This window comes from Xyrauchen texanus, chromosome 11 (genome assembly GCF_025860055.1).
Source record: "Xyrauchen texanus isolate HMW12.3.18 chromosome 11, RBS_HiC_50CHRs, whole genome shotgun sequence".
Taxonomy (NCBI): domain Eukaryota; kingdom Metazoa; phylum Chordata; class Actinopteri; order Cypriniformes; family Catostomidae; genus Xyrauchen; species Xyrauchen texanus.
This window is the reverse complement of record NC_068286.1, coordinates 42,843,708-42,859,342: the sequence shown is the minus strand read 5'-3', so window position 1 is coordinate 42,859,342 and position 15,635 is coordinate 42,843,708. Positions and strand designations below refer to the sequence as shown.

The following is a 15,635-nucleotide window of genomic DNA, read 5'->3' as shown; positions in this document are numbered from 1 at the left end:
GTCTTAAGTAATATTCTAATTTTCGGAGATACTGAATTTGGGATTTTCATTAGTTGTCAGTTTTAATCATCACAATTAAATGAAATAAACATTTGAAATATATCAGTCTGTGTGTAATGAATTAATATAATATCCAAGTTTCACTTTTTGAATGGAATTACTGAAATAAATCAACGTTTTGATGATATTCTAATTATATGACCAGCACCTGTATACTGGATGTACAGGGTGGCCCAAAAAAATCATATCTTAAAAATGCATAAAGGCATTTGCACGTTTTTTGGCGTACTTCTACGACTTCTTGTTAACAACTGCTACCGTTACTGTGATGTCATTGTGAGCAAAAACTTGCTACAAGTAAATAAATAAATAGTTTGGCCCAACTAAAAAAACATAAAATGGGGACACATGGCGAAAGTGAAGCACCTAAGTTTGCTGCCGTTGAAAACGAAATTAATTATTTATTTATTGGTGCCAAAAACAAAAAACATCCAGCGAGCGGCAGTTCTGAGGACGGAAACGCCTTGTTGATGAGAAAGGTCAACAGAGAATGGCCAAACTGGTTGACAAAGTCTACGGTATCTCAGATAATCACACTGTACAATTGTGGTGAGAAGAATAGAATCTCAGAATGCTATTCTGAGATGCGGGTTGGCGCTGTTGTGTACACAATATTAAGCAGTGGTTTTAATGTTATGACTGATCTGTGTATATTCTATATATATCACCAGATCAGGTTTAATGAGGAATAAAGTTTATTATTATTCACAAGATATCGGAAACCAATAGATCCAAAATGCAACTATCAGCACCAATTCATCGTCAAAATCAGTCTCTCTCTACCGTATAGCATCAGTCGAACATGTACAAAGCTTGCAATTTGCTTCTTTATATGTAATATCCCCAGCATTACCAGTAATGGTACATCTTTGAGGTCTGAGATATCAAGTAGGAATATCTCATATCCAACCCTGAATGGAACGCAGCATTTGTATTTAGTATGTATTTTTGGGAGTATGTACATATGCGAAATGTGTCTGTTTGTGTGTATTAGGCTGCTCCGGAGGTTTGTGTGAATGCAGAAGGCAGTGTGAATTCCAGTCGTTGTGCGTCTGGAGGAGTTCAAGACTAGGGCAAAGAGATCGCTAACTGAATCACTGGAGGGGATCTGGAAGGTACATACATATTTTAAGCATTGCAAACATTTTGCCCAATGTAATGTTTACATGGATCTAGCATTTGTAGAACGGAGGCCTTGAGCAGTGTATGTGAGCAGTGTACACAGGTATTATGACGAGATGTGCAATAAAAATTCTAATTCTGTCATCATTGTACCAAACATATACGGCTTTCTTGCATTTAACACAAAAGTAGATATTAGAATGTTAGCCTCAGTAACCATTCACTTTCATTGTGTGGAAAAAAGATGCAATGAAAGTAAATGGTGACTGAGACTAATATTCTGCCTGACATTTTATTTTGTGTTCCATTAAAGAAAGAAAGTCTAACATGTTTCAAATAAATTTTTAGGGAACTGTCTGATCAACTTGACTGCCTGCTGGATGTTCAACAGAACAAACGTACCATAATGCTTTGTCATAATGCTTTCCATGTTTGTATACTGTACTTTATGAGTAGCATTTATGGATACAATTTTTTTTTATGAATGTGTCCATATAACAGGGCAGCAGTAAGTCCAAATCTCAGAGGGACAACAGTGAAGGAGAGAGCAACTCTTCCAGCTCCACCACAGTAAACAGCACAAACCAGGTCAGCAGATATTCACATCTTCACAGAAATCTAAACAATGCATTTTCACTTCATATTCAAAGAGTTCTGTCATTATGGGCCAAGGACTAAAGTCTTTAATCTTAAAGGAACAGGTCACTCAAAAGGAAAATTCTATCATCATTTACTCATCCTGATGTTGATCCAAACCTGTATGACTTTGTTGTAATATAGTTAATATATTATAAAATGTCAAAAGTGATTGAAATAAATGTAAATTGAGACATCCTTGGACAATATTTGAGAAGTATTTTTTTTATTCTTTAAAAATGATGCTACTCCATTAATATTCCTGTCATTATACATTATGGGACAACAATAAAATCGATTTTTGTTAAAGGGGGTCTTCGGTGCCCTTGTACCTTAATCAAGAATATTTGCATTTTTAATGGTTTTTAATATTAAAACTTCTCTCAAGAGATTATGGGAGAAAGATTTAAACTTGGTATTGGAGGAGGGAGCGTGGGCTAGGATTAAAAAAAAAACGTCAAGTCTACATCTAGAGATGCAAGGCTGCATTTGATGCAATTTACATTTTATATTGATTCTATTGGACCCCCTGTGGATTGTATAGGGTTGGTCTTAAAGACATACCCACCTGCTGGTGATGCCAATCAGAAGATGGGGACATAACCCATGTTTTTTGGTGGCATGTTAAGATCCAAGCATTTTGGTTGAGGGTTCAGAGCTTTATGTGTGATGTATTGGACACTCAATTTTCATTCGGACCCAGACTCTGTATCTTAGGAGATGGGGCGGTCATTAATTTTGGGGATAGGCATTTAAAAAGTTGGGTCCTAGCCGGAGTTATGATCAGCAGACGGATCATCCTCAGGGCCCATGGATATTTGGTTTTGGGGGAGGGCAGTGGAGAGGGATTTGTAGTATAGATGTATATGTGCATTCTTGTTGTTTTTTTTAAATGTTTTTTTATTTTTATGTTCTAACTGTTTGTGACCACTCTAGTGCGTGTTTGTGTTTGTGTCGGTGGGGGTGGGGTGGGCTTAATGTATATAATTTGATTCTGTATTTTGTTGTGTGTGTTTGTTTTATGAATGGAATCAGTAAAACATTTTAATAACAAAAAGTCAAAAATTGCCTAAAGGACAAAAGGAGGGTGCAGTTTCTTAAGACCTTTTAAAATGGTTTCTTTGCAAACAGTTACTCTATTATTTCAGTATCAAAATCATTCAGGGGCAGATTCACTAAACAGTTGCGCCACTTTTGCATGTGGTATTTCTGCAATATATTTTAGCAGGTGAAATCAGCACTGAAATTGTGCTGCATCTTGAGTATTTAAATAAATTATTGACATTCCTTTCCAGGCAAAGATTAAATTAGGCTCATTATATATTGCGCTTCATTCACAAAAATTGCCTGGCGCAATTCAGATTGCGCTATTACCGCCAAATGACAGTAGGCTTTAAAATGGATTTTATTTAAAAGCGATGTTTGTGAACATTTCCAACTGATCATATCAGCAGTAATTAATCAAATAATCCTCATGGAGATGATGGAGAAGAGCATTATAACCTGCATATATCCAGATGCGTGGTGTTGTCAAGTGCACATTCTGCATGTTTGAGATATGATCCATGTATCTGGATCAAAGTGATGCTGTACTGTCCCGGTGAATTCAAAGTGAATATGCCGCTCAGTCTTTGACATTCTTTTTGTCTTGTTTGTTTTTGAAGGAAACATCATTGGAGGAGCCCCTCTGTTCTCTCCTTCCCCCCTCCAGTCCACTCCGCTCCCATAATTCAACGGGGGACCTGAAGTGTCTAGAAGGCTCTCTCGGAGGTCACGAGGGTCCTGAGAGTCCACCTCAGGGTTTCAGGAGACGCGCAAGCACAATTAGTCACTCTCCCACGCTGTCATCCTCTGAACCAAGCCTCCCCCCTCTACAGCCTAGTGCTGCCACCAAGCCCAAACTGGTCCGACACTACTCTGTCAGCACAGACTCCCCACACCAGAGCAAGTGAGCCTGTGTGTGTGTGTGTGTGTGTGTGTGTGTGTGTGTGTGTGTGTCCATGCATATGCATCATCATTTTGTTTTTTATGATCTTAAAAACATTTTAATCTAAAGGCTTATGCTTAATGCTACACTATGTAACTTTTGGCCCTCTTGCTGTTGAAGCAGAAAACTGCAAGTTACTAACTCGTAAAATTGCTGATATGAGTTCAATTGAAGACAATATATTTTCATATTACAATCTACAGCCTCACTGGAGAATGCGAGGCAACCGTAATATTACAATAATAGGTCTATGATCTGCAAAGTGTATCACTAGTATAAAAATGCAAAACAAGGATTTAATAATTATGAAATACTTTATTCAACGTTAAAATAATTTGCAGAAATGTGCAATATCCTAGTTACAATAAAAAAATTTAATCGCTTATAAACAAATGAATATACAGTACATTACTGTGCTATAAAATGTGTACGTTATAAACAACTTGAGGGATTTGTTTAAAGGGAAAAAAATTCAAATGTCTGTACACTGATTTATTGCTCCAAAAATACTTTATTGGCTAACACTTGCTTGCAATGTTTAGACTTTAAAAAACTAAAAAGTGTATAAATAATAACAATAATCTTTCAACTTGTGCATTTCTGTGACTGAGAAAAAAAAGCCTAAGAAAACAGCGGCACACACTTTGGGGAATCTTGATACTGCAAGGTGCAATATATAACAATTTTCATGTCATTTCCACTTTTTTTTTGCCAATGCATGATCGGCTTGTAACGCAACTTATCAACGTTATTGTAATGCAACACCATTGCCAGACTCCCTAGGTTGCCTATTAAAGCCCTGTAGATTGAGTTTCATGCATAGGGAGCGGGTCGCTTTTGCTGGGAAAATCCAAAGGATGTGACGTTTCTGCGCGCTACTGAGAGCCTTGCTTCAGTAATCACTTCTCTTCCGCTATGCAACAGTGTCAACAAACTGCAACGCTAGGTAACGTTAACTTAGAGATGGAATCCTGCAAATGTCCAGCTCCCAGCACAACACCGACTCTTACGCAAAGTCAGAGTTAGCCAGACTCTACTGAATCCAGTCTGGCTAAGCGGGAACATGATCGTTGTCGAGCGAAAACTAGAGTGAACATCGGCAGGGCATTTGATTCCTGATGGGACCTTCGTTCGTTTTTGGGGATCAAAACTGACCCTGAATTGGCGTTCTTCTTATTGGACAGGTAATCTTACATAATTGCAAACCATGTGAAATATAGTGCCACAAGGATTGATCTGTGTAATTTTATCTAACTTGATCTTGCCTGCAAAATAACTGTCATAAACAATGTTAATCTGTGATTATTCAGCAAGGTAAACTACAACTACATTCATTAGTGTAACGTAACTTATATATACAGAAAATATATACATTCCATTTTTATAAAACAACAGTGTATCAATAGTACAGTTGTGATGGAATCACATCAGTACTGAATTGTGTCAACATATTTATAATGTACAGTCTATTTTATAAACAGCTATTGATAAAGCTGGCTGTCTAGCTAACACTGACATAGGCTGTCGTATAAATGCAGTCAACATAACATGCAAAGAATAGTGATTACTTCAAACTACAATCTTGCATAGTCAGGCCTATATCCACACTTTGTTTTAGCCCTGTTCCAGTACTAGAGAGTCAAATAAAATATACAGTCTCAAAGTTTGTTGTAAAACAATCATAACTGTGTAATTTTAATTATGCTACCTCATCTGTCAGCATGATGCCGTTGAATCAAGTTGTCTCTTTGTATGTTATGTAGTTGTTTTGGCCGTTGGTCATTCGCTCGCATCCCTATGGAGCAGTGGTTCTCAACCTTTTTTGAACAAACGCCCCCCTGACCTCTTCATGATCCTCTTAACACCCCCTAGAAAAAAAAAAAACACTTCAGAAATACTATTACAGCCAAACAATTGCAACACTGATACCTGAAGCCTGAGTTTTTGGTAAAAAAAAAAAAACTGAAACAGAAGTTTCTTATTGTATTTAAACTACATGTAAAAGCCTCAAGTTGAGTAATATTGTGTTTGGAAAAAATGCAAAAACACGTGGATTGTTTGAAAGGTATTGCAAATGTATTTAGAAATTCAAACAAATTCAGGCTCACACACAAATTTTTTAAGATGAACCAATCACGTGAACAATAACGTAACTAACCTAAATGGCCAATGAAAAAGCAGCGGTCGTTCGCGCACTCAATTAGGCAATATATACTAGGCTTCAAATTTGAATAGCCTACAAACGGTCATTTGATTTCAAATGACGAACAAAGACGACAACAGCTCGGCCACCTGAACTGAACCGAAGAAAAAACGACGTGTGAGCCCTGAGCACTAATTATGCGCCTAATTATGTATTCCGCGTTATGTACAGAAAAAGCCGGTGAAAGCGCGCCTCTATTTTGCGCTGAAAATTCTCCGCCTCTTAAAAGCATGTGTAACTTAGGAAGCGGCTCTCCTGGCATATCCTCCTGGTGAAGTGGCAGCAGTAATCCGAGCAAGACAAAGACATAGGCTAAGGAGAAGAGCTGAAAAGATTTTTGCGCAGGCCGCCTGTTGAGTACCTCTGAGTAACGCCCCCCATTTGTGCCTGAACGCCCCCCATTTGTGCCTGAGCGCCCCCCTCTCTGCTGCCTCGTTCACACCGCCCCCCAACACTGTCCAAACGCCCCCTAGGGGGCGGTACCGCCCCCGTTGAGAAACGCTGCTATGGAGTGTGTGCACGAGCAACAGGTAGCTGGTTGCAGTTCACTTAAGAGCCACAGGTGTCATTAATAACAAGGGTTTCTGAATCTTACATACTGCACCCTTAAAGCATAACAACCTTATCAGAAAACATACCCACACATTACAGCAGGTAAACAACTTCACCAAACAGTTAAAAAACCATGAGGAGAGTGACTTCACACTGCTGCAGAACAGCTGTTGCTCTCCCTTCCGGTTCTCCGACACTTGCGTGAGTCGCGCCACAGCTGGCCGTTCTTTCTGAGCTTACGGACATGATGTAAACACGCAAGGACGAATGACGTATGCCTGCGATTTCACACCAAATTGACGGCAATTCTATATAAAAATCGCTATATTGGACTTACTGTAGTTAATCGGGGTAAGGCAAAACATGGTTTGGAAGACGGGTTATTGGTGTACTTGCTCATTAATGACATTTTGTTCATTTCTAAAAAAAAAAAAAAAAAAACTATTCAATAGATTAGCTTATACAAGTATAAATTGTACCTATGTTTGAATTTCTTTATTATTATTATTATGATGTTTGAATAATTGGTTTGAAAAGAATCCTAGGTTTATACTTCCTAAAGCTGGCCGTAAGAATGAGTGTCCAGAGCTAGGCAAAATGTGTCTACTTTTAAGAAGCGAAAACATAAGATTGTAGTTATTTTCATGAACACGTTTTGATTTGTTTAAACATTTTAGGTAACCATTTTTGGTGTTGTTTCATAGTTTTGAGGCTTTTAATATTCTAAAATGTGGAGTAATATTAAGGAATGAGGATGTGAGTCCAAACCATCAATGAGCTTTAATAGCCACAGCCACTGGAGGTTTAGTTTCATGGTTATTGCTATCTAAGGAAGCATATTGTGGGCAACATTCAAACGCAATTGCAATTTGCAATTGTATTTTGTTGTTGTGCATGCACAATCTGTGACAAAATTCCAATGCAGTTACAAATTGCATATTTGCATTTGAAGTGTACAGGAATTTACAACATTCGACAAATGCAAATTTAAAGTCTATTTGCATGTGGACTGTCAATGCCTGCAGCGTACTCATTTCAGTCAATGTGGGTGGGTCTGAAAAGGTGTTAGGGTGGAAATCTGTCTCCTGTTCTGTCATATCACCTTTCTTATTCTGTATTCTGTAATGTAAATTCAGTTCACTTTTCTGTGACCACTTTTGAGTTTTTTCCCTTTTTCTCTGCATCTCTACGTTTCTATCCCTTTGCTTCCTCCTATTTTACTACACGCTCCGTCCTTTCGTTTTCCTGTTTTTCCATCAGTCCTTCCTCCTTTCCGGTCTCTTCCTCTTCTCTGTGTCATCGGCCGATGAGACCTTGTGCTTTTGCTCTCGATCATTCCGCACTGCCACTCAGGAGGAGGTGAGTTTGTGTGTGTCCTCTCTTCCATACTGTCAATTACAAATGGGGAAAGTTCTCTATGGGGAAAATTCACTAAATTAACTTATTTGCACACGTTGTCTGCATTGTTATAGCACAAAATGTAATGCACTTTCCTGGTTTTTTTGGACATGATTTATTCCATTCTGGTAGTTAACTCCTACACCATCCATTCAACTTGTTGAAAATCCTATGAATAAGACACAGGGTTTTGGTCCGAAATAACAAGTGGTGCAACTGTTTAGTGAATTCGTCCCAGTGTATTCTCAATTCTGCTCTAACATTAGCCACATATATTTAGTTGTGCTTGTACATTTCTAATGTGACCGTTCATTACAGTCACTCTCTCCTTTACATTCTGGCCTCTCTCTCTGTCTCTCTCTCTCTCTCACACACTTTTTCTCACAGTCCATCAGGGCTGAGTGGGTTTAGAGCGAGATTTCACTCCTCCTCCTCTGTTCCAAATTTCCTCAAATTTTTGGCCCCTGTTGTGGAGAGTGATGATACCTGTGATTTTCAGATGAATAGGTACTCTCTTCTTTTCTTTTGTCTCATTCCATTTTTCCATTTTTCTGTCTTCCACCTCTGTTCTTTTTCTGCACCTCTCAGGGTGGTCGAGGTTGATGTCTTGGAGTGAATACAGTTGATATTTGGCTATTATAACATATAGCATTATATTTGGGGTGCATTTTGTGTCTGTGTGGAGGGGAATTTATGCTTACCTATGTATATATGTGTGTGTTTAGTGATGTGGCAGCACTGTCCAGTCCTGGAGTAGTATGTTTTGTTGGGGATGAAAGTCCGTTACTAAGCCGAAGACACTCCTGGAGACAACAGATCTTCTTAAGAGTAGCCACACCTCAGAAGGGCTCAGACACCAAAGGTAACACATAGCCACAAATACGCATGCACAAATATGATATCAGAATGTTGCATTAGAACTCATAGACTGGAGCACATACTCTATCTACATGTTCAGAGGATTTTATCTAGTTTTTGTGTAAGATTTTTTTTTTGTCTATTTCTAGGAGTATATACATTTTCTGTGCCAGATTTCAGAAGTACCAAACAGATTTTCTTTTTGTACAGTACATTATAATATTTTCACTAAATATCTATCTGCAGCTTTAAAGGGACATTTCACCCAAAAATTTAAATTTTCTCATCATTTACTCACCCTCATGCCATCCTAGATTTGTATAACATACTCTCTTTTGCAGAACACAAATGAATATTTTTTAGACGAATATCTCAGCTCTGTTGGTCCATACAATGCAAGTGAATGGTGGACAGAACTTTGAAGCTCCAAAATGCACAAAGGCAGCATAAATGTAATCCATACGACTCCAGTGATTAAATCCATGCTCTCAGAAGCAATATGATAGGTGTGGGTAAAAAAAAAAAAGATTAACATTTAGGTCCATTTTTTACCATAAATCTCCACTTTCACATCTTTCTTTTGTTTTTGGCAATTTGCATTCTTTGTGCATATCACCACCTACTGGGCAGGGAGAAGAATTTATAGAAAAATAAATGCTTAAATAATGATCTGTTTCTCACCCACACCTATCATATCGCTTCTGAAGACATAGACTAAACCACTGGAATCATATGGATTACTTATATGCTGCCTTTATATGCTTTTTTCTAAAAATCTTTATTTGTATTCAGCAGAAGAAAGAAAGTCATAGACATTTGGGATTGCATTAGGGTGAAGAAATGATAAGAGAGTTTTCAGATTTGGGTGAACTAGCCCTTTAAGGTGAAATGTGAATGCTGATTTAAATTAAACAGATAAACTCTATAATCGGCCATCATATCTTTTATCTGACTGAACATAAAAACTATTATTGGCTGTTGATATTGGCCAAAATGTTTAAATCGGTGCTTTGCTAGTTTTGTATATACGGGCTATTTCTGTGTTATTACTTTGGTTAAATCAAGTTACACCTCTTTTAAACCATTTTGAATTACCAGGAATATGCCTATACAATAGTCAACAAAGGCACAAAACAAAGTTCTTAGATTGCATGTAGTGAAATAAATCCTCTTTCCTCAGGGGTATGGTAGATAGAACACAATTATCAGGTCACCTTTGATAAACGCATGTTTTTAAAAATTGTTATTATCATTTTGGTAAGTGTAATATTTACTGTGTATATAGAATAACATTTTTAAGAAGTTAGGAGTATGTTGTAGGGATGCACAATTATTATTATTACTGAATTGTTGAATATCTACCTTGATATTGTAGTCTTATAATAAGCTTAATAATATTTTGTGAGGAGTAACTTTATGCCATATCATTTATGTACACCCATTATCCAAAATATGTGAGAACTGTGTTGATTGATCATTGCTGTTTTATTCAAGATGTGCCAACAAAAACAAAGCTAGTTGCATTGGCATTTCTGCAGGTGACCAAAGTTCAAAACTGGGTTATGTTTTTTTCCTAATCTACATTGTGTAATGTGTGCATTAGTGAAGTAGAGACATTTTAATGGAGTTTATAATGCTTAATCAATTGTTTTCAACGTGGCTGGAGTGGTGGTGGCGTAGTGGCTAAAGCACAGGGCTATTAATCAGAAGGTTTTTTTAATACCTACATCATCCTTCCAACAGTACCTTCAAACATCATCCTATATAAACTAACAATATCACCTGCACCGACTGACATCCCCTATCAATATCAACTTCTACCAACATCACTCTATATCAACCACCAGCAGCACTTACAGTGTCTCATCTACTCACTTACTATAGGCTGCAGTTACTATTGGTGTTCTCTGGGTGGAGCTCTCAACTAATGGCAGGTTAACGAACTTGTGGATGATTTTGACAGTCAACAGGCTACTTGCACAGGTTTAATATTTCTTTAGGCATCATTATCACTCTCTTAATTTCCCTCACACTCAGACATGAGTCTATCAGTGTTCTCTTGTTTTTTCTTTTTTACTTGGCCTGTTTTATATCTTTCTTTTTGGCAAAACAGCAAATCAGGTCTGTTATTTTCAAGTTGGGAGCTCATCAGTCTTGGCAGGACCTCAGAGTAATCTGTTGATCCAGATATCAAATCGGCCCTCAGGTCAAGTGTGTGCGTGTGTGTGTGTGTGTGCGTGTGTGTGTGTGTGTGCGTGTGTGTGTGAGGAAGCGAGAGATAGGTGATCATTAATTATCCATGCTGTTGTCGGCCCAAAACATCAGGTACCTATAAATTATGGTGACCGTCCAGCCAAATATGAATTATAAAATAGTCTCACTCTGTTTCCTCTGAATCTAAGCATAGTTCAGACAAGCCCATCTGTCATAGGACGGTTCATAGTCTAAGAGATCCAATTTAGGTTATAACTTGATTTTAACAATATGTTTAGTTACTGTATTTTGCATTTCCATGGCAGTCTCTGTATATTAAACTGGGTTAAGAGAAAGTATTTTAACATCAGAAAAATGACACGCTCCACTTTGTAAATAAATTCCAACACTCACCACTGGATAATTTTCACTGGTTAAATATGAATGATCATTTCATCATTAGTCTATTAGTTCTGCTGTGTGTGTGTGTGTGTGTGTGTGTGTGTGTGTGTGTGTGTGTGTGTGTGTGTGTGTGTGTGTGTGTGTGTGTGTGTGTGTGTGTGTGTGTGTGTTTTCTCAGTATATTTGGGTGTGTCTTGACAAGTGTGTGTCTGTGCTGAATGAAGTAATGTTTGTGTTAATGAGGTAATATGTGTGTGTGTTGGGTGTGGTGTTGTGCAGGAGGTTATGTTGACAGACTGCTACAGGAAAGTATTGGCCTTCTTGACCCACTTCCATGTGTGAGTTTGCACACTAGTAAAGCATTGGTATTGGCAAAAATGACACTTATTTACAGAGGGCGTTGTGTGTGTGTGCGTGCAGAGGGAGTGACTGGCGCCCAAATGTCAGAGTGTGTCAGTGTCCACTGTAGCAATCTCCACACATATACTCAAGCAACATGTGCATCTCCATCCCACTGGAACTGGGTCAGTTGTGTGTACGTGAATGATTCCTTACATAGGAAATTATTGTTTTCAGAGAAGTTTTATGACCGTTCTGCTGGAAACCTTGAATTATGTGATGCAGAAAAGTTACAACTACTTTTGATCGTGTGTGTGGACACGGTTCAGGTCATTGTGAAAAGTTGTCACTGTATCCTCTATTTGGAAATTGTATTCAATATTGGTCGACCAATATAGGCTTTTTAATGGTCGATGCTGATATCTAGAGAACAAGAGGGGTAGATGGCCAGTCTTAATTCCGATTAATGCATAATGTAACTTTTTGATGACAAATCAGGTGTGTTTAATTAGGGTTGGAGCTAAACTCTGCTGGACTCTGGCCCTCCAGGAACCAAGTTTTACACCCCTGCATTAGAAGGTCACTATCCTCCTGAGGTCCAGCAATTCATTTTTGTGTAGGACATTTGTTAAAGATTTTCTTATCCCATATATGCTACAGTTCTAAATTTTGGGGCATTATCAGTGGACTCTCTGGGCTTTTCAGAGATACTAAATGTTTGAGAGTTTGGCCATGAAAACTATGGTCTATAAATATGGATTAAAATGGAAAAAGTGGCCGCACTATGCATATACTGTTTATTTTCCACAGACGCGTTTCGGTGTGTGCCTTCTTCAGTGTGCAACAAAATCACAATGTACCCAGTCTTATATAACCACACCCATTACCACACCCATATTAACACCAGCCTATAATATAGGATAATGATCAGACCAATAATACCAACAGTACACCATATTCAGTTGCCTTTTCCCTTCAAAATTCCACATGGAAATTTTAGATGTCTGAACTGTGCAGCATGCAACTTTATGCTCACAGCTAATTCATTTACACATCCAAAAACAGGCAGGATATATAAAGTAAAGGGCAGAATTACATGTGTATCTACTTTTATTGTGTATTTATTGACGTGTCCGTGTGGGTTACTCTATGTGGGCAAAACGAAGCGATAACTTAAAACCAGTATTTTTGAGCATAAATGTGCTATTAGGAAGAATGATAAAAAATCATCAGTTGCAAAGCACTTCAATTCTGCGGGCCATGCTCTCAATACGCTCAAATGTATGGGCTTAGAATGTGTTGATTAGGCTCCAAGAGGGGGAGACCGTGAGAACCGCCTCTTACAACGAGAAGCTTTGTATATCTTTAACTTAATCACATGTATCCCGTGTGGGATGAATGATGATCTATCATTAAGTTGTTTCTTATAATTGGAACAATTGTATTCATTTTTTTTTTAAATATTTTTGCAAATGTATAACAGCCTCATCTGTGTACTGTTGGTATTATTGGTCTGATCATTATCCTATATTATAGGCTGGTGTTAATATGGGTGTGGTAATGGGTGTGGTTATATAAGACTGGGTACATTGTGATTTTGTTGCACACTGAAGAAGGCACACGCCGAAACGCGTATGTTGAAAGTAAACAATATATGCATAGTGCGGCCACTTTTTCCATTTTATATGATATCTTTTAGGCCAGCACTCTTAAAATTCATTATATACACTGAGTGAAGCCTGCTCTCATCCTCACTATAAATATGGATTGCAATGTATCACAGTTCAATTCAGCACATCAAATACAATATGAATAAAAAACATTTTTTATCTATGTATTTTATGAACCAAACACTATATTGACTTTTAAAAAATGGGAAATTGTAAAACTTTTTTCACTGGGTCTCAGGAACTTATGGTAAGATCACATCATCATAGCTTGTAATGTAAAATAATCTTTATAATGACAAAGCAGGCTGCATACAGTTTATACAAAATACACATAAATATTAGTTCACTCTTTAAATGTATCTTATAAATAGTATATGTCAGTATTTTCAAAGCTGTGAATTATGGTGATTGAGATACATACCTCAAAAGCCTGTTGTGTCCTATTTGATACTTGTCATTTCAACTGGCTTTTTCAATAAAATAATATACAACATTTTAACCAAGCACAGACTCCCTATATTCAGCAAATACTCATCGAAACCACTTTTTTCACAAATAACCAATAGATGATGCCATAAACATGTGAAACTTACATAGAAGACGTTTTGTGTATTTTCAGCTTGAACAGGGAGTGAAACAGGAGCCGTCAAATGCTGTATATCATATTTGATACACAGCATTATAGTACACTCTTCAGCTTTAAAAGTTTGAAAAAATCAGTAACCGTAATTTAAGCAAGCGTCATTCAAATCAATCTATGCGATTAAATGTCAAATATAATTTAGGTGTTATGAAGAAAATTATTGTCCGTTTTTGTTACTTTGCCGTTAACGGGAGTCAGGACTAAACTACACAAAGTGGTTACGGTGAGATCAAGTTTTATAAGTTACAGAAGTGACATTGAAAACAAATGCAGTGTGTGGGTGAAGGTGGTTTTATTTCAACACTATAATTTTTTTTATTTATTTTTTTATTCTCCCTGTGAAATGCAGCAATACATTAGGTGATCTCCTTTTATGTTCATTCCATTAATAACTGTACTTTTTTCTTTTTGTAAGTTTTCTGTCTTTGTAAACAAAAAGGATATTTTGAGGTCTAGGATCCACCCTATAGTTTGGGTGGTGTTCGTTTTATTTTTAACACTTCTGCCTGTGTGCACACCAGATGTGTGTATATGTATATTTTGCATGTGTTTGTCTTTCTGTGTGTGTTTTGTGGTTTGCTTTTTTGTTAACTGTTAATTTTTGAAATCATAAGGGGGAAACCATATGAAGTCTTAATGTCTCAGCTTAACTGACATTTGAAGAAGACATTTATCCCATTCACCTGCTGTAACTTGGGGAAATCACAAACATGATCACTGATTTCTGGTTGTTCTTAAGCTGATATTCACTTGTTCTGTTTACTGTTACAGGATGTTATCTGAAACAAACACACAGTATGTATTGAAACATTTGTTTAGTGTAAGCATATTAACAAAGACTTAAATAACCATGCATACATACATTCTAAATAAACACATGTACAAATTGAATAGAAAATGGATATTTGTAGGTCTTTGTAGTGGATATCTAGGGTGATGTTGGAAGCATATGTAGTAGGTGATGTTAGTTTACATGAGGAATGTTGATAGTTGATGTTGGCAAGTCAGTAATTCATGTAGGGTGATGCTGGTAGTTGATGTAGGGTGATGTTAGTAGATGTTGTAGGGTAATGATGGTAGTTGATGTATGTGATTATGGTTAGTGATGTTGGTAGTTGATATAGTATTATATTGGTGGCTGATGTAGGGTGATGTTGGTAGATTATTTACTGTAGGGTAATGTATTTTATGTAATTTATGTGGATGACGTTGATGTAGGGTGATGCTGATAGCTGATGTTGGCCGATGTTGGCCGATGTTGGCCGATGTTGGTAGCTGATGTTGGGCGATGTTGGTAGCTGATGTAGGGTGATTTCTGTAGTTGATGTTCGGTGGTGCTGATAGTTGATGTAGGGTGATTTTGGTACTTGATGTAGTATGGGTAAGGTGATAGCTGATGTAGGGTGATGTTGGTAGTTGATGTAGGGTGATGTTGGTAGCTGATGTAGTGTGATGTTGGTAGCTGATGTAGTGTGATGTTGGTAGCTGATTTAGTGTGATGTTGGTAGCTGATGTAGTGTGATGTTGGTAGCTGATGTAGTGTGATGTTGGTAGCTGATGTAGGGTGATGTT

The 15,635-nt window shown here is 37.4% G+C and overlaps 1 protein-coding gene across 1 annotated transcript in view; it reads left to right on the top strand.

Annotated features, from left to right (window-relative positions):
* The window catches only part of LOC127651750 (TBC1 domain family member 1-like), a 91,311-nt gene that overhangs the window by 50,543 nt on the left and 25,133 nt on the right, over positions 1-15,635 (top strand). Inside the window, 7 exon segments of the mRNA XM_052137745.1 lie at positions 1,055-1,105; positions 1,107-1,175; positions 1,684-1,770; positions 3,483-3,766; positions 7,821-7,919; positions 8,346-8,465; positions 8,684-8,820. Of these exon segments, the coding sequence (XP_051993705.1) occupies positions 1,055-1,105; positions 1,107-1,175; positions 1,684-1,770; positions 3,483-3,766; positions 7,821-7,919; positions 8,346-8,465; positions 8,684-8,820 (847 nt within the window).